The sequence below is a fragment of the Eulemur rufifrons genome, chromosome 16 (assembly GCF_041146395.1).
Source record: "Eulemur rufifrons isolate Redbay chromosome 16, OSU_ERuf_1, whole genome shotgun sequence".
In the NCBI taxonomy this organism is placed as follows: domain Eukaryota; kingdom Metazoa; phylum Chordata; class Mammalia; order Primates; family Lemuridae; genus Eulemur; species Eulemur rufifrons.
This window is the reverse complement of record NC_090998.1, coordinates 38,219,444-38,245,478: the sequence shown is the minus strand read 5'-3', so window position 1 is coordinate 38,245,478 and position 26,035 is coordinate 38,219,444. Positions and strand designations below refer to the sequence as shown.

The window sequence follows — 26,035 nt, the reverse complement described above, 5'->3', positions numbered from 1 at the left end:
CTGGGATCTTTGAAGGGACCTGGGGCCTGAGATGTTAGAGTGGATGTGATGTTGAGTATGTGACAGAGGCTGGTCACTTGGTTCTCAGTGAGGGCATCTCTGGGTGCTGAGGGTCTATTTTCTTTCCCCTACCAGGTGTGTGTCTTGTATGCAGTGTGGGGCCGCCTCCCCTGGCTTCCACTGTGAATGGCAGAATAGTTACACACACTGCGGACCCTGCGCCAGCCTGGTGACCTGCCCTATCTGTCATGCTCCTTACGTGGAAGAGGACCTACTAATCCAGTGCCGACACTGTGAACGGTGGGAGCATCCCTGTCCACCTGCATTAGCCCCTGTTCCCTGTTGTCAGCAACACATTGCCTGGGCTCATCTCCTCCCGTCTTGTTCTCCAGGTGGATGCATGCTGGTTGTGAGAGCCTCTTCACAGAGGATGATGTGGAGCAGGCAGCCGATGAGGGCTTTGACTGTGTCTCCTGTCAGCCCTACGTGGTAAAACCTGTGGGTGAGTACCAGCTGTGGGGATGGGGAGGGGGAGTCAGGACAGGGGTGCCTTGCTTTGGGACAGGCCCTTAAACTGCCTTTGTGTTTCTCTCCACAGTGCCTATTGCACCTCCAGAGCTGGTACCTATGAAGGTGAAAGAGCCAGGTGAGTCACAGAAATGTTGAATGCCGAAGCCAGATGAGACCTTAGACACCATCTTGTCTAGTGTCAACAGCCCCCAACTTCATCTCCTCATTTTAAGAGGAGGAAACTAAGATAAAGACCCAGGGAGGTCGAGTGGCCTGTCCAAGGTCACCTAGTAAGTTATGGCAAAGTTATGACTAGAACTGAGGCCTCCCAACTTTCCCAGGCAGTGTTCCTTTCACTAGGCAACATGGCCTCTTTACTGCCGGAAGTTCATCTCCAGAGAACACAACTCTTCTTCCTCAGTGAAGGGGGCCAGGGCCATCTCCTCCTTCATCATGATGTGGGCACTGCTCCTGGCATGTAGGGCACTGTGTGCTGGCCGCTCCTAGCCCCAGATAGCAGGGGAATTTATTCGGTGGGCCTAGAGTTAATCACAAGCAAAGCCAGGCTTTTGCAGTTGCAGTCTCTCTCTGAATCTCCCGGGGTCACTGACAGAGAACTCAGGCCTCAGCCAGTACCCCTTGGTGGCCTGTTCTTCCCAGGCCTCGGACCCCAGGCTGGACTTTGTGTAACTGCCTTTGTCTTAGCTGGGGACATAGGTCGAAACTTGGAGTTCTGGTTTCCCTGGAGCCTCCATCCAGGGGTCACATGCTCTTCCCTCTTGTGCAGAGCCCCAGTACTTTCGCTTTGAGGGTGTGTGGCTGACAGAAACTGGAATGGCTGTGCTGCGTAACTTGACCATGTCACCACTGCACAAGCGGCGCCAGAGGCGAGGACGGCTTGGCCTCCCAGGGGAGGCAGGGCTGGAGGGTTCTGAGCCCTCAGATGCCCTTGGCCCCGATGACAAGAAGGATGGGGACCTGGACACCGACGAGCTGCTCAAGGCTGAAGGTTGGACTGGGGAATCTCAGGGAGAGAGCCTGTGGGAGTTGGGATGTTGGGTGGGGGCCACATTGCCACTCTCAGTCACCCTCATGCACTGTTGGTGTTGTTCAGGTGGCTCTGCGGCAAGCTACTCAGCTCTCTCAGTGGCAGGATGACAAGGTTAAAAGGGCACATACCTCTGAAATGCCTCCATCTTCTCTGTCACCATACACAGGTGGTGTGGAGCACATGGAGTGTGAAATTAAACTGGAGGGCCCTGTCAGTCCCGATATGGAGCCTGGCAAAGAGGAGACCGAGGAAAGCAAAAAACGCAAGCGCAAACCCTATCGGCCTGGTGAGGCCCTGGGAGAGGGTGATGGGGTAGTGAGGGGCAGCGCACCAGGTCCCCCAGCGGCTTCTCATCCTCAGCTCTGCCTCCTCATAGGCATTGGTGGTTTCATGGTGCGACAGCGGAAATCCCATACGCGCGTGAAAAAGGGGCCTGCTGCACAGGCGGAGGTGTTGAGTGGGGATGGGCAGCCCGACGAGGGTGAGACGGGTGAGGGCACCAGTGGGGCCTGGGAGAAGGTGGGGATCACAGCACCCATGGGTAACGCCGGGGGGCTCTGGGGGTGGGCTCACTGAAAGGGCCAAGTGGGTGGTGGGCCCAACCGGTGTTGGGGGAGAATAGGCAGAAAATGTCACCTGGCCTGCTTGAGAGCAGCATGCTCCCAACCCCAGAGAGTCTGACACCTCCCTTTTATCCACAGTGATGCCTGCTGATCTGCCTGCAGAGGGCTCCGTGGAACAGAGCTTAGCTGACGGGGATGAGAAGAAGAAGCAACAGCGGCGAGGGCGCAAGAAGAGCAAACTAGAGGACATGTTTCCTGCTTACCTGCAGGTGGGTCTCAGGCTCCAAGGGGTGAGGGAGGTGTCTGTGTCCTGCAGGGCATGAAGAAGACTGTTTCTCCCTGATGCCCCCACAGGAAGCCTTCTTTGGGAAAGAGCTGCTGGACCTGAGCCGTAAGGCCCTTATTGCAGTTGGAGTGGGCCGGCCAAGCTTTGGACTAGGAACCCCAAAACCCAAGGGGGATGGAGGCTCAGAAAGGAAGGAGCTTCCCACCTTGCAGAAAGGTTAGTTATGTGGTGAGGTGGTCTGAAAGAATCCAACTTCCTTGTTGCTGAGCTGGCGAGGGTATTTGGTGGAAATAGACTGGTCTCCAGGAGTTAAGGGTGGGGCCAAGGGCCCTGTCCTGTGGAGCTGGGGACTCGTTCTGGGCATCAGGTATGAGATGTCTCTGATTGGAGTGGGACTGTTGCTCGTAGGAGATGATGGTCCAGATGTTGCAGATGAAGAATCCCGTGGCCCTGAGAGCAAGGCTGATACACCAGGTGAGGGCCACTGAGGGGCTGTGTCCTGTCTTGGCTTTGCCTCTATCCATCTGCTCTGCCCCGAGCACTGTAATGTGAGGGTTGGAAGCTGGAAACTTGTTCCATGTTCCTCTGTGGTTCAGAGTGGCCAGTGTGGTACCTCCACTGGCCTTGACTAATGGGTTTCTCTTGGCAATTGCAGGACCTGAGGATGGGGGTGTAAAGGCATCCCCAGTGCCCAGTGACCCTGAGAAGCCTGGTACTCCAGGTGAAGGGATGCTTAGCTCTGACTTAGACAGGATTCCCACAGAAGGTGAGGCTGGGACCCGCACCTCTTCCATGTGTAAGGGCCCTCTGTGGGAGAAGGAGAAGGTCCTACCTGTGGGACTGTGATCTGTACAGCTTTTTTGGGGGTAGTCCTGGGCACCCTCCCTAGCCATGACCATTTTTATAGATTTGTGGTGTCACCTGAACTCCCCAGTCTTCCTCAGGGGTGTCCTTCATCATTCCCCCACAGAACTGCCCAAAATGGAATCCAAGGACCTGCAGCAGCTCTTCAAGGATGTTCTGGGTTCCGAACGAGAGCAGCACCTGGGTTGTGGAACCCCTGGTCTAGAAGGCAGCCGTACGCCACTGCAGAGGCCCTTTCTTCAAGGTAATATGGGTGGGAGTGGTTCGAAGACTGGTATAGCCAAGCTTGCCCCCAGGATGGGCCAGTCACTCTTTTCTCTGATCTGGTCCCTCTTGTAGGTGGACTCCCTTTGGGCAATCTCCCCTCCAGCAGCCCAATGGACTCCTACCCGGGCCTCTGCCAGTCCCCGTTCCTGGATTCTAGGTTGGTATCTGTGCTTAACCTTCGTGGGCAGTCCTTTCGTCCTTTCCCTCCATCTGGGTCCATGCCTTGTCTCCCCTGGACTCCTGGGATGCTGTAGCAACAGTTCTCCTGCTCCTCCCCACTCCCTGTTAGGGAAGGGCGGTGGCCTAGGGCTCTGGGCAGTTTGTCTGGGGTGGGACTTGGTATCCCTACCCCCTGTGACTCTCTGCCCCTGCGCCCCAGGGAGCGCGGGGGCTTCTTTAGCCCGGAACCCGGTGAACCAGACAGCCCCTGGACAGGCTCAGGGGGTACCACACCCTCCACCCCCACCACCCCCACCACAGAGGGTGAGGGCGACGGGCTCTCCTATAACCAGCGGAGTCTTCAGCGCTGGGAGAAAGATGAGGAGTTGGGCCAGCTCTCCACTATCTCACCTGTACTCTATGCCAACATTAACTTTCCTAATCTCAAGCAAGATTACCCAGGTACCTGTGGGACAAGGACAAGGGAGATGACAGCCTGACAACATGGCTGGTGGAGGGAGGGGCCACCTGCCAAGTCTTCCCTAACTCAACCCCTCTACCCCCCAGACTGGTCTAGCCGTTGCAAACAAATCATGAAGCTGTGGAGAAAGGTTCCAGCTGCTGACAAAGCCCCCTACCTGGTGAGACAGAAAGGAGCATGGGTCAGCATGGGAACTGGGAGGGAGGGAGGTGTCTTTGGGTCATTCACCTCAGTTCTCTCCACCCCGCCTCCCTGCTAAAGCAGCTGGGCCAGAAGGGATCAGCCTTTGGGTAGGGAGCACGAATGGCTTTGTGAGGGATGGAGGCTGGGTTTGAGACAGAGTGCTAGGCCCTAAGGCAGTGTCCTATATCCCTTAGCAAAAGGCCAAAGATAACCGGGCGGCTCACCGCATCAACAAGGTACAGAAGGTGAGTCGGGGCTGGGCTGGGCTGAGCCATCCAAGTCCTCTAGCAGGTGGCCTCTCTGAGAGTGGGAGCACATGGGGCCTGCCTACAGCAGTCTGACTGCTCTGTGCCTGGTCTCCCCCTGTAGCAGGCTGAGAGCCAGATCAACAAGCAGACCAAGGTGGGCGACATAGCCCGTAAGCCTGACCGACCAGCCCTACATCTCCGCATTCCCCCCCAGCCAGGGGCACTGGGCAGTCCGCCCCCTGCTGCTGCCCCCACCATTTTCATTGGCAGCCCCACTACCCCCGCCGGCTTGTCTACCTCTGCGGATGGGTTCCTGAAGCCGCCGGCGGGCACGGTGCCTGGCCCGGACTCGCCTGGTGAGCTCTTCCTCAAGCTCCCACCCCAGGTGCCCGCCCAAGTGCCTTCGCAGGACCCCTTTGGACTGGCCCCCGCCTACACTCTGGAGCCCCGCTTCCCCACGGCACCGCCCACCTATCCCCCCTATCCTAGTCCGACTGGGGGCCCCGCGCAGCCCCCGATGCTGGGTGCCTCATCTCGTCCTGGGACTGGCCAGCCAGGAGAATTCCACACTACCCCACCTGGTACACCCCGACACCAACCCTCCACACCTGACCCCTTCCTCAAACCCCGCTGCCCCTCACTGGACAACCTGGCTGTGCCTGAGAGCCCAGGGGTAGGGGGAGGCAAGGCTTCTGAGCCCCTGCTCTCACCCCCACCTTTTGGCGAGTCCCGGAAGGCCCTAGAGGTGAAGAAGGAAGAGCTTGGGGCATCCTCTCCTAGCTATGGGCCCCCAAACCTGGGCTTTGTTGACTCACCCTCCTCAGGCCCCCACCTGGGTGGCCTGGAGTTAAAGGCACCTGATGTCTTCAAAGCTCCCCTGACCCCTCGGGCATCTCAGGTAGAGCCCCAGAGCCCGGGCTTGGGCCTTCGGCCTCAGGAGCCCTCCCCTGCCCAGGCTTTGGCCCCTTCTCCCCCTAGCCACTCGGAAATCTTTCGTCCTGGCCCCTACCCTGACCCCTATGCCCAGCCCCCACTGACACCTCGACCCCAGCCACCACCCCCCGAGAGCTGCTGTGCCCTGCCTCCTCGCTCACTGCCCTCTGACCCTTTCTCCCGAGTGCCCGCCAGTCCTCAGTCCCAGTCCAGCTCGCAGTCCCCATTGACACCCCGTCCCCTGTCTGCTGAGGCTTTCTGTCCATCCCCTGTTACCCCTCGCTTTCAGTCCCCTGACCCTTACTCTCGTCCACCCTCACGCCCTCAGTCCCGTGACCCGTTTGCGCCATTGCATAAGCCACCCCGACCCCAGCCTCCTGAAGTTGCCTTTAAGGCTGGGCCTCTAGCCCACACGCCACTGGGGGCTGGGGGCTTCCCAGCAGCCCTGCCCTCAGGGCCGGCAGGTGAGCTCCATGCCAAGGTCCCAAGTGGGCAGCCCCCCAATTTTGCCCGGTCCCCTGGGACGGGCGCATTTGTGGGCACCTCTTCTCCCATGCGTTTCACTTTCCCTCAGGCAGTAGGGGAGCCTTCCCTAAAGCCCTCTGTCCCTCAGCCTGGTCTCCCTCCACCCCATGGGATCAACAGCCATTTTGGGCCCGGCCCCACCTTGGGCAAGCCCCAAAGCACAAACTACACAGTAACCACCGGGAACTTCCATCCATCGGGCAGCCCCTTAGGGCCCAGCAGTGGGTCCACAGGGGAGAGCTATGGGCTGTCCCCGCTGCGCCCCCCATCAGTTCTGCCACCACCTGCACCCGATGGATCCCTACCCTACCTGTCCCATGGAGCCCCACAGCGATCAGGCATCACTTCTCCTGTCGAAAAGCGAGAAGACCCAGGGGCTGGAATGGGTAGCTCTTTGGCGACACCTGAACTCTCAGGTACCCAGGACCCAGGCATGTCCAACCTCAGCCAGACAGAGCTGGAGAAGCAACGGCAGGTGAGTCAACAACCTGGAGCTGAGCTTCCCCCATATCTGCTGTTTCTGTGCCAGACCCATGATTGGAGTAGAATGGGTTTATTCGTCTTCTCTGTTTTCTACACAGCGCCAGCGACTACGGGAGCTGCTGATTCGGCAGCAGATCCAGCGCAACACCCTGCGGCAGGAGAAGGAAACAGCTGCAGCAGCTGCAGGAGCAGTGGGGCCTCCAGGCAACTGGGGTGCTGAGCCCAGCAGCCCTGCCTTTGAGCAGCTGAGTCGAGCCCAGACCCCCTTTGTTGGGACCCAGGTAGGTAGAGTGGCGAGGGGTGGTGGGGCCAGGATACTGAAGTTGACCTTACCTTCATCTACCGCTATCTTTTCTAGGACAAGAGCAGCCTTGTGGGGCTGCCCCCAAGCAAGCTGAGTGGCCCCATCCTGGGACCAGGGGCCTTCTCTAGTGATGACCGACTCTCCCGGCCACCTCCACCGGCCACACCTTCCTCCATGGATGTGAACAGCCGGTGAGGCTCCAGGAGGTTCTCTGGGGGTAAACCAAGGGGACAGATTTGACTACTGTTGTATTCTGCATCTGATTTTCCTTTCTCACTAATCCTTCTCCAGTATCGCTTACTCTTCCTCATTCCTTCCCCCTCACTGCATTCTGTTCTTCCTTGCTGCCCTAAGCCCGTGTTCTGGCTCTTTTTCATCCTGATTGCATATTACTGACTACTGTGCATTCTTCCAGGCAACTGGTAGGAGGCTCCCAAGCTTTCTATCAGCGAGCACCCTATCCTGGGTCCCTGCCCTTACAGCAGCAACAGCAACAACTATGGCAGCAGCAACAGGCAACAGCAGCAACCTCCATGCGACTTGCCATGTCTGCTCGCTTTCCATCAACCCCTGGACCTGAACTTGGCCGCCAAGCTCTAGGTTCCCCCTTGGCGGGAATTCCCACCCGCCTGCCAGGCCCTGGTGAGCCAGTACCTGGTCCATCTGGTCCTGCCCAGTTCATTGAGTTGCGGCACAATGTACAGAAAGGACTAGGACCTGGGGGAGCTCCATTTCCAGGTCAGGGTCCACCTCCGAGACCCCGTTTTTACCCTGTAAATGAAGACCCCCACCGACTGGCTCCTGATGGACTTCGGAGCCTGACGGTATCAGGCCTTCCACCACAGAAACCCTCAGCCCCACCAGCACCTGAAATGAACAACAGCCTCCATCCGACTCCTCACACCAAGGGTCCCACCCTGCCAACTGGCTTGGAGCTGGTCACCCGGCCCCCCTCGAGCACTGAGCTTGGCCGCCCCCCTCCTCTGGCCTTGGAAGCTGGGAAGTTACCGTGTGAGGATCCTGAGCTGGATGATGACTTTGATGCCCACAAGGCCCTAGAGGATGATGAAGAGCTTGCTCACCTGGGTCTGGGTGTGGATGTGGCCAAGGGTGATGATGAGCTGGGCACCCTGGAAAACCTGGAGACCAATGACCCCCACCTGGATGACCTGCTCAATGGAGATGAGTTTGACCTCCTGGCATATACTGACCCTGAGCTGGACACTGGGGACAAGAAGGACATCTTCAATGAGCACCTGAGGCTGGTGGAATCTGCTAATGAGAAGGCTGAGCGGGAGGCCCTGCTGAGGGGGGTGGAGCCAGGACCCTTAGGCCCTGAGGAGCGCCCTCCCCCTGCCACTGATGCCTCTGAGCCCCGCCTGGCATCTGTGCTCCCTGAGGTGAAGCCCAAGGTAGAGGAGGGTGGACGCCACCCTTCCCCTTGCCAGTTCACCATTACCACCCCCAAGGTAGAGCCAGCACCTGGTCCCACTTCCCTTGGCCTGGGGTTGAAACCGGGACAAAGTGTGATGGGCAGCCGGGACACCCGGATGGGCACAGGGCCATTTTCCAGCAGTGGGCACACAGCTGAGAAGGGCCCCTTCGGGGCCACAGGAGGACCACCAGCTCACCTGCTGACCCCCAGCCCGCTTAGTGGCACAGGAGGATCCTCTTTGCTGGAAAAGTTTGAGCTAGAGAGTGGGGCCCTGACTTTGCCTGGTGGACATACAGCATCTGGGGATGAGCTGGACAAGATGGAGAGCTCACTGGTGGCCAGTGAATTGCCCCTGCTCATTGAGGACCTGTTGGAGCATGAGAAGAAGGAGTTGCAGAAGAAGCAGCAGCTTTCAGCACAGCTGCAGCCTGCCCAGCAGCAGCAGCAGCAGCAGCAGCATTCCCTATTGTCCACACCAGGTGCTGCCCAGGCCATGCCTTTGCCACATGAGGGCTCTTCTCCCAGTTTGGCTGGACCCCAACAGCAGCTTGCCCTGGGTCTTGGAGGTGCCCGACAGCCAGGCTTGGCCCAGCCACTGATGCCTACCCAGCCACCAGCTCATGCCCTCCAGCAGCGCCTGGCCCCATCCATGGCCATGGTGTCCAACCAAGGGCATATGCTAAGTGGGCAGCATGGGGGGCAGGCAGGCTTGGTACCCCAGCAGAGCCCACAGCCAGTGCTATCACAGAAGCCCATGGGCACCATGCCACCTTCCATGTGTATGAAGCCCCAGCAACTGGCAATGCAGCAGCAGCTGGCTAACAGCTTCTTCCCGGATACAGGTAACCTCAGCTGATGGCATGGCCAAGTTGCTCAGAGGTGATCATTGTTATCACCAAATGGGCGCTGAGGCCAGAGACCTAAGATGATCCACACTTAAGGAAGATGGGACACAAAGAACCTTGGCTAAGTAACTGATGATATAGGTGGAAGCACTGTAGCTTTTAAGGAGGGAGGGAAGAGTTCTTGGCATATAGTAGGCATTGAGATGTTTGAATGAATGAAGGGAATGAATGTATCAATGAAGTCTGATTAGCAAAGGCTTTGTGGCTGTGGTAAGGCTGAAAGTGTAGGACTCGGAGAGAAGTGGCACAAGAAAAGGTAAAAAGATGGAGTAAGGCTGTAGTGGCAGGAAAACCTATGGGATTTCAAGAACAGTGAATGAAGTGGTTAGGCTGGAGTAGACTTTGTGTAGAGGGAAGTAAGTGAGCACTGCCATAATTTTGGAGAGTTAAGAAGGGGGGCCAGATTGAGAAAGACCTCAAATCATAATAGCATTTATTGAGTAATTATTATTTGCCAAGCAGTGTGCTGAGCACTTTATAACAGACTCATGAAGTAGGTACTGTTACTACCTTTGATTACGGAAGAGGAAACTGAGATGTGGAGGTTAAGTAACTTGTTGAAGATTACACAGAAATTAGCAGAACTAGATCTGAACCCTGGTGAATTCCAGGAGAGGGAGTTTGGTTAGTACTTTAGAAAGTGGGGAGTCAGTTAAGTTTTTTGAGCTATGAAGAAATATACAAATTGTAGGATTTTAGGAAGAGTTAAGTGTTTGGTGGTTGCTTTTTTACGTAGCATCCTGGATAGACAAGGACATGGGGTACACAAGGTACATGTTGTACCCAAAACAGCTCTGGCATCTAGGGCTTTGCTACAGTGCTTGCATCTTGGGTTCTTGGGTTGTGCTAGTTGTACTGAGAACACTACTTTTGAAGAGTGCTTTCCCAGTCATGAAGTGTACTCATATTCCTGTCACCTTTGATCCTCAACAGTTCCATGAGGTAGGCAGGGTAGGGATCATCATCTCTGTCAAATAAAGGGGTAAACTGAGGCTTAGAGAGGTAAAATGACATTGATAGAGTGACTCAACAAATATTTACTGAGTCCCTTTTCCTAGCACTGCAAGTAAAAACAGGACCACATGTCCTGTGAATAATAGAGCTGAGTCACCCAGGCATCCGGGCTCCTAGTTCAGTGGTCTTTCTGCCATGCCGTGCCATTGTTCTGCTTGGCTTGGTTGAGGTCAAGGTGTTGAAAGGAAGAGCAAACATACAATGCCCCGCAAAGCCCCACTCATTTGGCTATTCCCTCTCCAGACCTGGACAAATTTGCTGCAGAAGATATCATTGATCCCATTGCAAAGGCCAAGATGGTGGCTTTGAAAGGCATCAAGAAAGTGATGGCTCAGGGCAGCATTGGGGTGGCACCTGGTATAAACAGGTAAGACTCGGGGCTGGGGTGGGGTTGACCCTTTTCTTTCCTAGTCACACCCCTTTCCTTCTTGGCCCCCTTTCCTACTTGTCCCACTTCTTTGCCTTCCAACTTTTTTCCTATTGCCAACACTTATCTTCTATGCTTTGGTGGACTCCAGGCAGCAAGTGTCTCTGCTAGCCCAGAGGCTCTCTGGGGGAGCTGGCAGTGATCTGCAGAACCATGTGGCAGCTGGGAGTAGCCAGGTAAGTAGTCAGGTGGGAGTAGAAACTTTGGTTCTATGCCATTGGCCCACCCTTCTTAGGGCTTGGCATGGAACAAAGACCCTGCAGCACCCTCTTTCATCACAGGAGCGGAGTGCTGGTGACCCCTCCCAGCCTCGTCCCAACCCGCCCACTTTTGCCCAGGGAGTGATCAGTGAGTATGGGGCTTGAGAGGAAGGCATGAGGAAGTGGGAACATCGGGAAGAAGAGGGATTAGGATTATCATTTTGCAGGTCCTGACACCCTGCTTCCTTTCCCAGATGAGGCTGACCAGCGGCAATATGAAGAGTGGCTGTTCCATACCCAGCAGCTCCTACAGATGCAGCTGAAGGTGCTAGAGGAGCAGATTGGTGTGCACCGCAAGTCCCGGAAGGCTCTGTGTGCCAAGCAGCGCACTGCCAAAAAGGCTGGCCGTGAGTTCCCAGAAGCTGATGCTGAAAAGCTCAAACTGGTTACAGAGCAGCAGAGCAAGATCCAGAAACAGCTGGATCAGGTAGGGAAAGCAAACTTTGGCCTAGCACCCAGAAGGCAAGGAAGTGGGATGGCATAGGTGGGAATGCCGCAGGCTGACCTCTCTGACCCTCCCATGTTAGGTCCGGAAACAGCAGAAAGAGCATACTAATCTCATGGCAGAATATCGGAATAAGCAGCAACAACAGCAGCAGCAGCAGCAGCAGCAGCAACAGCAGCAGCAACAGCATTCAGCGGTGTTGGCTCTCAGCCCTTCCCAGAGTCCCCGGCTACTTACCAAGCTCCCTGGCCAGCTACTACCTGGCCATGGGCTGCAACCACCACAGGGGCCTCCGGGTGGACAAGCTGGAGGTCTTCGCCTGCCCCCTGGGGGTATGGCACTACCTGGACAGCCTGGTGGCCCCTTCCTCAACACAGCTCTGGCCCAGCAGCAACAACAGCAACATTCTGGTGGTGGTGGATCCCTAGCTGGTCCCTCAGGGGGGTTCTTCCCTGGCAACCTTGCTCTTCGAAGCCTTGGACCTGATTCAAGGCTTTTACAGGAAAGGCAGCTACAGCTGCAGCAGCAACGTATGCAGCTGGCCCAGAAACTGCAGCAACAGCAGCAGCAGCAGCACCTCCTAGGACAGGTGGCAATCCAGCAGCAACAGCAGCAGGGTCCTGGGGTACAGGCAAACCAGGCTCTGGGTCCCAAGCCCCAGGGGCTTCTGCCTCCTGGCAGCCACCAGGGCCTCCTGGTCCAGCAGCTGTCCCCTCAGCCACCCCAGGGGCCCCAGGGCATGCTGGGCCCTGCCCAGGTGGCCGTGTTGCAGCAGCAGCACCCTGGAGGTTTGGGCCCCCAGGGCCCTCACAGGCAGGTGCTTATGACCCAGTCCCGGGTACTGAGTTCCCCCCAGCTGGCACAGCAGGGTCAGGGCCTTATGGGACACCGGCTGGTCACAGCTCAGCAACAGCAGCAGCAACAACAGCACCAACAGCAAGGATCCATGGCAGGGCTGTCTCATCTACAGCAGGGTCTGATACCACACAGTGGGCAGCCCAAACTCAGTGCTCAGTCCATGGGCTCCTTACAGCAGCAACAGCTTCAGCAGCAGCAGCTACAGCAACAGCAGCAACAGCTACAACAGCAGCAACAGCTACAACAGCAGCAGCAGCAGCTACAACAGCAGCAGCAACAGCTACAACAGCAGCAACAGCTACAACAGCAGCAACAGCTGCAACAACAGCAGCAGCAGCAGCTGCAACAACAGCAGCAACAGCTTCAGCAGCAGCAGCAGCTACAACAGCAGCAATTTCAGCAGCAGCAGCAGCAGCAGCAGCAGCAGCAGCAACAACAGCAACAACAGCAGATGGGCCTCTTGAACCAGAGTCGAACTTTACTGTCTCCTCAGCAACAACAGCAGCAGCAGGTGGCACTTGGCCCTGGTGTACCAGCCAAGCCTCTTCAACACTTTTCTAGTCCAGGAGCCCTGGGCCCAACCCTCCTCTTGTCGGGCAAGGAACAAAACATTGTAGAGACGGCTCTTCCTTCAGAGGTCACTGAGGGGCCCTCAGCACATCAGGGAGGGCCATTAGCAATAGGGACTACACCTGAATCAATGGCCACTGAACCAGGGGAGGTAAAACCCTCACTCTCTGGGGACTCACAACTCCTGCTTGTCCAACCTCAGGCCCAGCCTCAGCCCAGCTCTCTGCAGCTTCAACCACCTCTGAGGCTTCCGGGACAGCAGCAGCAACAAGTTAACTTGCTCCACACAGCAGGTGGAGGAAGCCATGGGCAACTAGGCAGTGGATCATCTTCTGAGGCTTCATCTATGCCCCACCTGCTGGCTCAACCTTCTGTTTCCTTAGGGGAGCAGCCTGGGCCCATGACCCAGAACCTTCTGGGCCCCCAACAACCCCCCGGGCTAGAGCGGCCCATGCAAAATAACATAGGGCCACAACCTCCTAAACAAGGGCCTGTCCCCCAGTCTGGGCAGGGTCTGCCTGGGGTTGGAATTATGCCTACAGTGGGTCAGCTTCGAGCACAGCTCCAAGGAGTCCTGGCCAAAAACCCACAGCTGCGGCACTTGAGTCCTCAACAGCAGCAGCAGCTACAGGCACTTCTCATGCAGCGGCAGCTGCAGCAGAGTCAGGCAGTACGCCAGACTCCACCCTACCAGGAGCCTGGGACCCAGCCCTCTCCTCTCCAGGGCCTCCTGGGCTGCCAACCCCAAATTGGGGGCTTCCCTGGATCCCAGACAGGCCCCCTTCAGGAGCTAGGGGCAGGACCTCGACCTCAGGGCCCACCCCGGCTCCCTGCCCCACAAGGAGCCTTATCCTCAGGACCAGTTCTTGGCCCTGTCCATCCCACACCTCCACCATCCAGCCCCCAAGAGCCAAAGAGACCTTCACAATTACCTTCCCCCAGCTCTCAGCTCCCCACCGAGGCCCAGCTCACCCCCACCCATCCAGGCACCCCAAAGCCCCAAGGGCCACCCTTGGAGCTGCCTCCTGGGAGGGTCTCACCTGCTGCTGCCCAGCTTGCGGATACCTTGTTTGGCAAGGGGCTGGGACCTTGGGACCCCCCAGACAACCTAGCAGAAGTCCAGAAGCCAGAGCAGAGCAGCCTGGTACCTGGGCACTTGGAGCAGGTGGTGAATGGACAGGTGGTGCCTGAGCCACCCCAACTCAGCATCAAGCAGGAACCTCGGGAAGAGCCATGTGCCCTGGGAGCCCAGGCAGTGAAGAGGGAGGCCAATGGGGAACCAATAGGAACACCAGGTACCAGCAACCACCTCCTGCTGGCAGGCCCCCGCTCAGAGGCTGGACATCTGCTCTTGCAGAAGCTTCTACGGGCAAAGAATGTGCAACTCAGCAGTGGGCGGGGGTCCGAGGGGCTGCGAGCTGAGATCAACGGGCACATTGACAGCAAGCTGGCTGGGCTGGAGCAGAAACTACAGGGTACCCCCAGCAACAAGGAGGTGAGTACTCTAACTAGAGTGAAGCGGGTAGATTGGGGCCTGGAGCCAACCCAGGGCAATGTGAGTGGGTCTGGATCAGACAGAAGAGATGAAGGCTCTGAGGATGATGGCTGCAGCCTTCACTAGGCTTATCTGGCTTAGGATGCAGCAGCAAGGAAGCCTTTGACACCGAAGCCCAAGCGGGTACAGAAGGCAAGCGACAGGTTGGTGAGCTCCCGAAAGAAGCTGCGGAAGGAGGACGGGGTCAGGGCCAGCGAGGCCTTGCTGAAACAGCTGAAACAGGTGACCCCCAGGAGCCAGTCCCCTGGTCCCATCCCAGGATAGGGGGCACCCTGTCCCCCAGCTGTGTAATGACAGATGCAAATGCTGCAGATTTCCAACTTTGTCATCTTGCCCTTCCTAGGAGCTGTCCCTGCTTCCCCTAACGGAGCCTGCTATCACCGCCAATTTTAGCCTCTTTGCTCCCTTTGGCAGTGGTTGCCCAGTCAGTGGGCAGAGCCAGCTGAGGGGGGCCTTTGGAAGTGGGGTGCTATCTACTGGCCCTGACTACTATTCCCAGCTGCTTACCAAGGTCAGAAAAATGGCAATACCTTTTGGGAATAATGAAGTTCTTGGGAAAGTGGGGGTGGGAATGAAAGACATGCGGAAATTGCTGATATAGTGTGGGGCCAGGAGATTATATCAGTCTCCCTATGCCATCTTGCACACAACACCCCCCACCCCCACCCCCCAGAATAACCTGAGTAACCCGCCGACACCACCCTCGTCGCTGCCCCCCACCCCACCCCCATCGGTGCAGCAGAAGATGGTAAATGGTGTCACTGCATCTGAGGAGCTGGGGGAGCACCCCAAGGATGCCGCCTCTGCCCGGGATACTGATGGGGCACTGCGGGGTAAGTTGAGAGCAGACACCTCCCCCAGTGGGGTTTGGTGGCTAGGGGCCAAGCCAATTAGTGTGTCATACGGTTTAAGAAATGAGTGGGTTGCATTCTGCCCTGTGTGTTTACATGACAGGGCACCTGGGCTGGGAAGGGCCTTTTCAGGACTGATTTGTTGGGGGCAAGGATGAGCTTCTGGACTCTAGAGTAAAGGCAACAGAGTAGGTGGCAGGGAGTATCTTAATGATGCTTTGTGTAGAAGGAACTAGTCCAGTTTTAGTGAGTGGGGAGCTGCAGTCCAATCTGGATTTGAATTGTCACTCCTGCTTATTGAGCTGTGTTACTTCAGCCAAGTAACTCAATTGACTTGGGTGAGCCTAGTTTCCTTGAGTATTACAGTACTCATCTAATGGAGTTGTTAAAAGGGTAAATAAAGAATGTTCCTAAAGCCCAGAGCCTGGCACACAGGAAAGGCTCAATAAATATAGCTTGGCTGCCCCAAACTGGTGGGTGGGAGGGTAGTCAATCATGATAGCTAAGCTGAGAGCTTAGACCTGAAATATTGGGGAGAAAGTACCGTCAGCTCTGGACACCCTCACCCTGACTTTTCTTCTCCCTACCCACCTACCAGATGCTTCAGAGGTGAAGAGTCTAGACCTGCTGGCTGCCTTGCCTACACCCCCTCACAATCAGACTGAGGATGTCAGGTAGGGGTGGGGCCGGAACAGGGGTGGGGCCAGAATAGGGGTAGGGGGGCAGGTTGCCTCATTTTTCCTTTGGCCAATGGCAGATTTCAAATAAGATGATAACATCTAAAATCGAGATTTGGGAGAGGGAATCCACAGGGCTGTAGCAACAAATGTCTACTTGTGGCACACAGGATGGAGAGTGATGAGGATAGCGATTCTCCTGATAGCATTGTGCCAGCTTCGTCCCCTGAGAGCATCCTAGGGGAAGAGGCCCCTCGTTTCCCTCATCTGGGCTCAGGCCGGTGGGAGCAGGATGACCGGGCCCTCTCCCCCGTCATCCCCATCATTCCTCGGGCCAGCATCCCAGGTATGTGCTGCTGTGGGGATGGGCCAGGCCAGGCTTGGCTGGCTTGTCAGAAGCTGGGGGAGAAAGGCAGCGGAGTTTTACACAAGTCCCTCTTTCTCATTCAGTCTTTCCAGATACCAAGCCTTATGGGGCCCTCGACCTGGAGGTCCCTGGAAAGCTGCCTGCCACTTCTTGGGAAAAGGGCAAAGGAAGTGAGGTATCAGTCATGCTGACAGTCTCAGCTGCTGCAGCCAAGGTATGTTCTGAGGGTGCCTCAAGGCCAAGGGGACCCTGATCAGAGGGCAGTCCCTGGAGTTTGTCCTGATAAAAGAAATACCATTGTTCAGAAACATGTACTAAGTACTGACTGTATGGGAAAGCCTGGGCTACAGGTTGTGGGATTAGGGAATATGAAGCATGGTTGCTGCCCTCAGGGGGCTCATGGCAGACAAGTGGTAAAAGGTAGACAAGTCAACAAATAAGGTGGATGTGTGTAATGCGACAGATGCTACAAGACAGCGTTTCCCTGGTCACATTTGGTGAAACTCTGTCTGTTGTTTTTGAAAACGTGAACAGGATTTTGTGGTCAAAGAAAATTGGAAAACCCAAGTTAAAACAATAATATGGGTTTCTTCACTGTAAGACGTCTCAGGTCCTTTAATTTGCTAACGTATGTCATGAATCCCTAAGTTACGGATATAGCACACATCATTTCCTAAACTAAGTTGACATGGTTTCCTTTTTGTGGAGCTCCTGTCAGTCCCCACAGCAGTTTGGAAGTATGTGAGAAGAGCTGGAGTGGCACAGGGGCAGGACTGATCGACCCCTGGGGAATGGATTCTGGGTGCCCTTGTCCCCACCGAATTGGTGGTAGTGATTACTTTAGGTACTCTGCTGACATGGCTTTTCCATCCTTTCCCCTGCCCTGCCAGAACCTGAATGGTGTGATGGTGGCAGTGGCAGAGCTGCTGAGCATGAAGATCCCCAACTCCTATGAGGTGCTGTTCCCAGAGAGCCCCGCCCGGGCAGGCGTTGAGCCTAAGAAGGGGGAAGCTGAGGGCCCTGGTGAGTGTGGCAGGAAAGCCCCTCGGGACCTGAGGGGAATGATTCTTGTGGGAGGCTCTGACCTGTTCTTTCCTGCAGATGGGAAAGAAAAGGGTCTGGGAGGTAAGAGCCCAGACGCTGGCCCTGATTGGCTGAAGCAGTTTGATGCAGTGTTGCCTGGCTATACCCTCAAGAGCCAGCTGGATATCTTGAGCCTCCTCAAACAGGTAGGTCAGAGGAGAAAAAGGGGTGAGTGTTAGGAAAGAGGTGCTCCCTAGGGCAAAAAAGGCAGAGGGCTTCTGGGAAAGTGGAACCTAAGTGAGGGAGGGAGGGGGCTAGTTAGTTGAGGAACTGACACTAATGATACAGGGTGCCCTCCCGTAGGAGAGCCCTGTCTCAGAGCCGCCCACCCAGCACAGCTACACCTACAATGTCTCCAATCTGGACGTGCGACAGCTCTCAGCCCCACCTCCCGAAGAACCCTCCCCACCCCCATCCCCCTTGGCACCTTCTCCTGCCAGTCCCCCTGCTGAACCTTTGGTCGAACTTCCGGCTGAACCCTCGGCTGAGCCACCGATCCCCTCGCCTCTGCCTCTGGCCTCATCCCCTGAATCAGCGCGGCCCAAACCCCGAGCCCGACCTCCTGAAGAAGGTGAAGATTCCCGTCCACCTCGCCTCAAGAAATGGAAGGGAGTACGCTGGAAGCGGCTGCGGCTGCTGCTGACCATCCAAAAGGGTAGTGGGCGGCAGGAGGATGAGCGCGAAGTGGCAGAGTTCATGGAGCAGCTTGGCACAGCCTTGCGACCCGACAAGGTGCCTCGAGACATGCGGCGCTGCTGCTTCTGTCATGAGGAGGGTGATGGGGCCACTGATGGGCCCGCCCGCCTGCTGAACCTGGACCTGGACCTATGGGTGCACCTCAACTGTGCCCTGTGGTCCACAGAGGTGTATGAGACCCAGGGTGGAGCACTGATGAATGTGGAGGTTGCCCTGCACCGAGGATTGCTAACCAAGTGCTCCCTGTGCCAGCGAACTGGTGCCACCAGCAGCTGCAATCGCATGCGTTGCCCCAACGTCTACCATTTTGCTTGTGCCATCCGCGCCAAGTGCATGTTCTTCAAGGATAAGACCATGCTTTGTCCAATGCATAAGATCAAGGGGCCCTGTGAGCAGGAGCTGAGCTCTTTCGCTGTTTTCCGGCGGGTTTACATTGAGCGGGACGAGGTGAAGCAAATCGCCAGCATCATTCAGCGAGGAGAACGACTACACATGTTCCGTGTGGGGGGCCTTGTATTCCATGCCATCGGACAGCTGCTGCCTCACCAGATGGCTGACTTCCACAGTGCCACTGCCCTCTATCCTGTGGGCTACGAGGCCACACGCATCTACTGGAGCCTCCGCACCAACAATCGTCGCTGCTGCTACCGCTGCTCTATTGGCGAGAACAACGGGCGGCCAGAGTTTGTAATCAAAGTCATCGAGCAGGGTCTGGAGGACCTGGTCTTCACTGACGCCTCTCCCCAGGGTGAGCACTGGGCGCTTGAAATGATGATGTGGTATTGGGCAAGTTTCTGCCAGGGTCGCTGTTAGGATGTCCATAAGAGGATCTGCAGCCTCCTTGTGAGTGATCCTTCTCCCTCGCCTCAGGCAGGAATAGTCTCTTGAAAGTGTTTCAGTCTCTCTCAATCACCTTAAATTCCCTCATAATTGAAAATATTTTGCTTGTCTAATCTCACATAGTCTGGCTCCTTTTTCTAGCCTCAGTGAAACTAGAGAATACAGTTCTGAGACCCTATCATCTGGTTCACCCAACCTGATCCTAACCATGAGTTCCTTGCGGTTGTTTTTCCCTGGACAGAATGTTTTGGTCTTAGTTTTAGTGTTAATGAGAAAAATAACAATAAGAGCAGATACCTTTTATTGAATGTGTACTATGTGCCACAAACTAGGCTAAGTGATTTGTATAGGTCATTTTAGTCATACAGCCCTGTGAGGTAATTACTATGAATATGCCTATTTTATACATAAAGAACCTAAGTCTTAGATTTAAGTATGGTCATGTGTCATTTAATGACGGGGATACGTTCTGAGAAATGTATTGTTAGTCAATTTCATTGTTGAGTGAACCTGATAGAGTGTGCTTACACAAACCTAGGTGGTATAGCCTTCTGCACACCTATATGGTATAGCCTATTGCTCCTAAGCTACAAATCTGTATAGCATGTTACTGTCCTGAATACTGTAGGTAATTGTAACACAATGCTATTTATATATCTGAACATATTTAGACATAGAAAAGGTACAGTAATAATACAATTTTATAATCTTACGGGATTACTGTATATGTGGTCTATTTTTGACTGAAAGGTTATGTTGTACATGACTGTTTGGCTCACGGCCCCATGACCAGTACTAGAACCTGAATCCAACTGTTCCCAACTCCAAAGCATGCCTGCTCTTTCAGCAAGGACCATGGCCTATGTTAGGTCTCCTGGGCTCTAGGTTTGTATCTCAAGGCTCTGTGATGCCCCTCCAGGGTTGGAAGCCTGCTGGCTTCTTAAGAGAGAGTGGGACTAGGAGGCCAAGAGGGAGTCCTGAAGATCCACACGCATTCATGACAGGGAGGTGTGAAGGCCACAGAAAACAGCTGCAGCTCTAGATTAGGGTTAGGGACTGAGAATCAGTGAGCAGAAGTTGCCTCTGAGGGCTGTTCTCTTTCCCTGCCTCTTAGCTGTATGGAATCGCATCATTGAGCCTGTGGCCGCCATGAGAAAAGAGGCTGACATGCTGCGGCTCTTCCCTGAGTACCTGAAAGGCGAGGAGCTCTTCGGGTTGACGGTGCATGCGGTGCTTCGCATAGCTGAATCAGTAAGGAAGGGGCTGGGAACTGGGGAGCTCGGTGGGCACTGGGAACTTTGGCCTTGCCCCAAAAGGGCTCAGGCTAAGGTGTGCATGACCTGTGCCCACAGCTGCCTGGGGTGGAGAGCTGTCAAAACTATTTATTTCGCTATGGGCGCCACCCTCTGATGGAGCTGCCACTCATGATCAACCCCACTGGCTGCGCCCGATCGGAGCCTAAAATCCTCACACACTACAAACGGTGAGCTTGTGGGGCTGGGGCCAAGGGATGTGGGTGTGGGTATTGGTAGCGATCATCTGGCCATTTCATTATGAGGGTTTAGGATGCAGATCAGAGTTCCTTTAGAGAAACTGGGTATTCATTCTTAGACCTCCTGATTAGAGGGTACACAGGTATCACTAAGGTATCCTTTTCCTCTTCCCCCAACCTGCTCAGGTGTACTGGGTTGACCTGGGGTGTAGGACAGAGTTATCTTGAGCACCCTGGAAATGGCTACTGGGGAGGTTCTGGGTAGATGGTGAAATTTCACAAAATATATAAGGGACCTGGTCGCCTCTTCCCTCTTCTATTTTACTTCCAGGGGGGCCTATGATTCTCCCAAATGTCAGACACCCCATGAGTGCTAGGGTTACCTTCCCTTCCCCAGGCTGAGTTGGTGTCAAAAATAAATAGAGTTATAATAGAAAGATAATAAAACCTTACATTTGTATAGCACTTTATACTTTTTTTTTCAAAGCGTTTTCACATCCATTATCTCATTTGATCCTCACAACAACCTTATGAGGTAGGTAGGGCAGGTGGTATGACCCCCATTTTACAGCTGAGAAAACTGAGACCCAGAAAGATTAAGTGACTAAACAAAGGTCACATAGCTGGGACCAGACTCTTTTACCTCTTGACTTGCGGGTCACTGTTCTTTCTGTGTGCCACAGTAACCTGACCTTGGTCCCTGGGCAGAGGGAGGCAGAATCCACGGTAGCAGGGCTTTCTTGAAGGCCTTTGGAGGCTTGTAGGCTGTCGTAGAGCGTCAGAGACTCTACCCCTAGTCAGCCCCCGTCCTTGATGCTCTACAACGGTGGTTTTCAAACTGTGAGCACATGTGTTCCAAAAAACACATAAACTCATAGGCAGAACTTGCTCCTCCCATGCATAACTGCCCCTCCCCCAAATTGGATTCAACCAGAAGAGCTCCGTTGTCATCTAGTTTATATATTAGAGCTCTAATCAACATTTTGCTAAAGGAAAAAAAAAAAAAAAAGAACGAAAAACGTTTGAAAACCACTGCTCTGGGATGGGCAAGAATTGGCTGGTGCCCTAGGGTGGTGAAAAGGCATCCCGCCAGGCAGCAGTCATTCCCCTGCACTGAGCCGTCTGCACAGAGCCCGATGTTACGTCAGAGAAGGGGACAGTCTGAAGAAATGAAGGATACCACCTTTAGGCTGTGAATTCACAGCCTGTTTTAATTCAAATCCAGCCCAATGTGGTAGACATGGCCCCCATTTTCAGAGCTTCCAGTATGTCCAGGAGATAGGACTGAGACATTCAAGCAAACCATCAGCTTAAATTCTAGGCCTGGGCTGCTTGGGGAAGACCTCCCAGAGGAGCGTGGCCTTGAGTATGGTTTGGCAGGAGGGTGGTAGGAAATGGGAGATGGGAGAGCAGGCTCAGTGTAGGGGAACTGGTGCCCCCCTCTCCCTCCATACCCCACCCCTCATCCTGGGTTCTCTGTGTCACCTGGAGTGTCTGAAGGGTCCCTGTAGCTAGTTGTTGCCTCACCAAAGCTGAGACCCAGTTGCCTCCACTCCACTCCCAAGGCAGCACATGTCCCTAATTGGCATGTTGCACATCCCAGGGAGGAGGCAGAGGAGGCTGGTGGTATGTGCTTGGTCTGAGGGAGAACTGTCTTGTCATGGACTGTATCACCTCCCAGGCCCCATACCCTGAACAGCACCAGCATGTCTAAGGCATATCAGAGCACCTTCACAGGCGAGACCAACACCCCGTACAGCAAGCAGTTTGTGCACTCCAAGTCATCTCAGTACCGGCGGCTGCGCACCGAGTGGAAGAACAACGTGTATCTGGCTCGCTCCCGTATCCAGGGCCTTGGGCTCTATGCAGCCAAGGACCTAGAAAAGCACACAATGGTCATCGAGTACATTGGCACCATCATTCGAAATGAGGTGGCCAACCGGCGGGAAAAAATCTATGAGGAGCAGGTATGGGCCATTGTGGGGCACAGCCACACTCAGCCAAGGAGCCAGGGCAGGACTGGGCCTAGGAGAGCAGGCGGGAAGCCGGGAGTGGGTGGTGGCGGGGAGGGAAGAGGCAGGAGAAATACAGAGCGTGCAGGAGAAGCCCACTGCCTGCGTCTTCTGCCTGCTCCCACCACCACTGCTTCTATTCTCTGATACTCTTGTTCCTTCTTCCACAACCTCTGCCTTTCTAGAATCGAGGCATCTACATGTTCCGAATAAACAATGAACATGTGATTGATGCTACGTTGACCGGAGGCCCTGCCAGGTAAGAGGAATGAGGAAGGAAGGATTTAGGGTCTCTGAGGGTGGTATTCTGGGGGTAGGCCAACAAGGAACCAAAATTGTCCCAACTCATTTGCCTGGCATCCCTGACTCTGTTCCACTGTCCAGGTACATTAACCATTCCTGTGCCCCTAACTGTGTGGCGGAAGTCGTGACATTTGACAAAGAGGACAAAATCATCATCATCTCCAGCCGGCGAATCCCCAAAGGAGAGGAGGTGAGAGGAAGTATCCTGAGTGAGTGACAGAGCAGCTCCTCCCTCTCTCCTCTTCTCTGCCATTCCCTGAGAGCCGGGTTCCAAGGCCACTACCCTCAGATCAGGTCTTCCCTGCCCGCTCTTCCTCTGGGGGGCTAACATTGGTACATTGATTCTGCCCTCTTCTCTTTCCAGCTGACCTATGACTATCAGTTTGATTTTGAGGACGATCAGCACAAGATCCCCTGCCACTGTGGAGCCTGGAATTGTCGGAAATGGATGAACTAAGAAGCTTTTGAGGCTACCAGGCAGGGGAGCCCCCCAACCCCCAACCTCTTCCCTGAAAGGGATGAGGGGGAAGAGAGGTAGCAGCCAGAGCCAGGACCCAGGGCTGGGGCTGCCGGCTGACCGGAGCCCCTGGAGCAGGAGGCTGGGGCAGAGGGCCCTAGGCCAAGCCCACCCTGGGCACCAGGGACAACCCTCTTCCCCGCCACCGGCCCTCAGGCTGGCATCTCTGCCCCCAGCTCCAGGAGGGGCCAGACAGAAGCAGCCATTGGGCATCTCAGGTTTGAGGGGGATATGGGCCGGGAACTACCCAGAAGCATCTGGGAGGCAGCAGGGAGGGGGGAGGAGGATGTGTGGCCGGGCCTCACAGTCCTGCTGCTCCCACTGACCTCTCCGGCCCAACTCAAGGCTGCAAAGAGACTTGACTAAGCTTGACAATCCCAAAGGCCGGGTCCCACACCTGGCCCTGCCTGCCGGGTCCTGCCCCCACCCTCACCCCCATCCTCTTCCCTCTTGATCTGTCTCTGTCTCCCTCTTCTCCTCTGTGTTTCTGTCTTTCTATGGGTTGTGTTTCCTTGTTTTTCACTCTGACAAATGCAACATGAACGGGAAAGAGGCGCTCAGCTGCCCGGGAGGGCAAGCTGGGCAGGCCGGGCAAGGAGACCCCGCACCCACACCTACCTCATTTAAGTGTTGGATTTTTTGCTGTTTTGAAATGTGAGACCCTCTCCAAGCCCCCTACTGCCCCAACCCTCTCCCCCACCTCACTGCCCTCTTCTGAGTGGGTGGAAGGGGGGTAGGAAGAGGAAGAAAAATCAACAACAAAAAATCCATCTTTGTTTTTAATTATGGGCATGGGATGGTGGTTGAGGCAAATGATGATGAAGATTGGGGATGACTGGCCCCTAGTTGCTCTAGGACTTCCTTCTCCATCTGGACATGGGGGCAGGAGGGGTGTGCTAAACCTAGGACCAGGATATCTCCCTCCTGTTTTCCCAACCCCATCATGAGCCCATTTGCCCTCCAGCCCCTAGATGGGGTGGGTGGGGGGTAGGGTGAGGGCTATCCCTGAGTGGCATGCCCATACCTAGTGAGGCAGGGTGTGGCCTGGAGCTCCCACTTTCCCTCAGTCACCAAACTGCTGCTGGTCTGGTGGGAAGGGGTGGTGATGTGGGGGTGGGGGAGCTTAGTGTCAGCGCGGGGAGGGTGGGGGGTATTTATCTATTTATACATGGGATTGTACATAGTCTTGTGGGGCATGGGGGAGCCGGCTGGAGGTGAGAACCCTCCCCTCTCCCCCCACCCCCGGGGAGAGCAAATGTAAAACTACTAATTTTTGTGCTTTATATATTCTATATAAATATATCTATTTTCTTTTTACAAAACCAGTTTATAAATGGTAGGGGGGCATGGGGCGGACACATGGAGCTCCCCTTGTGGGGGGGCCCCCTCCATTACCCAACCTACCGCCCTTTCCCTCCCCCCCCCCACTCCCCACCCCCTGGCTGTGACTGCTGTAAGATGGGGGTATAGAGGCTGGACAAGTCCCACCCCCTGTTGTATAGTTGGACTATGTTATAACGCACAAAAGTGAGCTGACCCCAGGGGGAGCCAGAGGGTGATGGGTTCCCTGCCTCCCTTTCCTTCCCCTTTCTGCCCAAGCTTGTGCTGCAGTTGAACCTCTTCCTGGGGGTGGGGGTAGGTAGGGGGTGGGTGAGGCCCCAAACCCCTCTCTGGTAGGGAACCATGGGGATGAAGATGAAGCTTATATGCAGTTCTCTCTTAGGGGCTGTGGGCAAAGGGCATTTTGTAATTAATATTTTCAAGAATCAAATGTCTGGAGTGTAGGGGTGGGCTTGGTGGAGGTGGATGGGTGGGCCTGCTGGAGGGGGAGCTCGGTCACTGTTGTGATTTTAGGTTTGTTTTTATTTTGTTTTGAATTTGGGGGGTTGTGGATTGTTGGGGGTAGGGAGTTTTTGGTTTTTCTTTTAAGCTGCTTCCTCAACTGTTTCAAGCTGCAAATGTTTAAGAGAATAACACCCCCCACTCCCACAGGAACCGCTGTAATTAAATCAGACAGTAGGGAGACTGGGCTGCTGCCCCCAAAGCCACAGCCCTTGGATGTTCCTTTTCCGTGAGCAAAAGGTCTAGGCTACAGGGAGGGGGAGATTGGCTCCTGTGAGTCAGGCTCTGGTTGGGGCTTGGGCCCTGGGACTGGGAAAAGGGGATGGGGCAGACTTTGTAAGCATATGCTAGGTATCCGATAGTCCTGTAGATTTTAGTGAAGAAACCTTATACAGTTTTTAATTTTTATATAAACTATAACTCAGACCCAAGCTACAAGGTTGGAATTTTGGTTGTTGGTTTTTTTAAGTACCCTGCCTGTATAATTGCATCAGAATCCTACCCCCCGCCCTCCCCCGTGTTTGTATTTTGGGTTGGTTTACACTCGCACATACTCAATTTTCAGTTTTCCCCTTTACAGTCTTCTCCCCTCACCTCCAGGACCCTCCCCCTTTTTAAAAAATAAATCGCTGACAAGTGTGAATCCCGTGAAGACTTTATTTTGTGTTGTGTGTATCCTGTACAGCAAGGTTGGTCCTTCGTAACAACGGATGAAATGGTTCCCTTTTTTAAAGCGCCCTCTCTCCCTCCACCCCCAGCGCCCCTGTCCTTGGCATGTTTTGTATCAGCGATCATTCTGAACTGTACATAATTTATGTTGCGAGAGGCAAAGGGCAAGTTTTGGATTTTGCTTCTTCCAAGTTTGTTTTTAAACGACAAATAAAAAAAGGACATTTTAAATACAAGAGGCTCCGTCCCGTGACCCTCGTCGTCAGCCGGATCCGTGAGGTCCGCAAGCACCCGGGGGAGGGCGGTTAAGAGGCCAGGCCAGCACCGGAAGGGTGGACTCTCCGCCTTCCGTTCTAGTCT

The 26,035-nt window shown here is 55.0% G+C and overlaps 1 protein-coding gene across 1 annotated transcript in view; it reads left to right on the top strand.

Annotated features, from left to right (window-relative positions):
* The window catches only part of KMT2D (lysine methyltransferase 2D), a 39,833-nt gene extending 13,950 nt beyond the window's left edge, over positions 1–25,883 (top strand). Inside the window, exons 17-55 of the mRNA XM_069489591.1 lie at positions 136–300; positions 393–502; positions 599–646; positions 1,298–1,519; positions 1,728–1,847; positions 1,938–2,051; positions 2,263–2,393; positions 2,479–2,626; positions 2,819–2,884; positions 3,066–3,176; positions 3,381–3,518; positions 3,614–3,698; positions 3,921–4,162; positions 4,268–4,341; positions 4,559–4,609; positions 4,734–6,545; positions 6,652–6,834; positions 6,912–7,048; positions 7,273–9,134; positions 10,455–10,578; positions 10,730–10,814; positions 10,920–10,986; positions 11,093–11,325; positions 11,426–14,266; positions 14,408–14,548; positions 14,670–14,837; positions 15,000–15,159; positions 15,776–15,851; positions 16,025–16,200; positions 16,305–16,435; positions 17,112–17,244; positions 17,323–17,450; positions 17,608–18,748; positions 19,955–20,091; positions 20,193–20,323; positions 22,014–22,299; positions 22,530–22,603; positions 22,729–22,837; positions 23,012–25,883. Of these exons, the coding sequence (XP_069345692.1) occupies positions 136–300; positions 393–502; positions 599–646; positions 1,298–1,519; positions 1,728–1,847; positions 1,938–2,051; positions 2,263–2,393; positions 2,479–2,626; positions 2,819–2,884; positions 3,066–3,176; positions 3,381–3,518; positions 3,614–3,698; positions 3,921–4,162; positions 4,268–4,341; positions 4,559–4,609; positions 4,734–6,545; positions 6,652–6,834; positions 6,912–7,048; positions 7,273–9,134; positions 10,455–10,578; positions 10,730–10,814; positions 10,920–10,986; positions 11,093–11,325; positions 11,426–14,266; positions 14,408–14,548; positions 14,670–14,837; positions 15,000–15,159; positions 15,776–15,851; positions 16,025–16,200; positions 16,305–16,435; positions 17,112–17,244; positions 17,323–17,450; positions 17,608–18,748; positions 19,955–20,091; positions 20,193–20,323; positions 22,014–22,299; positions 22,530–22,603; positions 22,729–22,837; positions 23,012–23,104 (12,253 nt within the window). The 3' untranslated portion in view covers positions 23,105–25,883. The remainder of the gene's footprint in view (positions 1–135; positions 301–392; positions 503–598; positions 647–1,297; positions 1,520–1,727; positions 1,848–1,937; positions 2,052–2,262; positions 2,394–2,478; positions 2,627–2,818; positions 2,885–3,065; positions 3,177–3,380; positions 3,519–3,613; positions 3,699–3,920; positions 4,163–4,267; positions 4,342–4,558; positions 4,610–4,733; positions 6,546–6,651; positions 6,835–6,911; positions 7,049–7,272; positions 9,135–10,454; positions 10,579–10,729; positions 10,815–10,919; positions 10,987–11,092; positions 11,326–11,425; positions 14,267–14,407; positions 14,549–14,669; positions 14,838–14,999; positions 15,160–15,775; positions 15,852–16,024; positions 16,201–16,304; positions 16,436–17,111; positions 17,245–17,322; positions 17,451–17,607; positions 18,749–19,954; positions 20,092–20,192; positions 20,324–22,013; positions 22,300–22,529; positions 22,604–22,728; positions 22,838–23,011) is intronic.
* Positions 25,884–26,035: the final 152 nt, after the last annotated feature.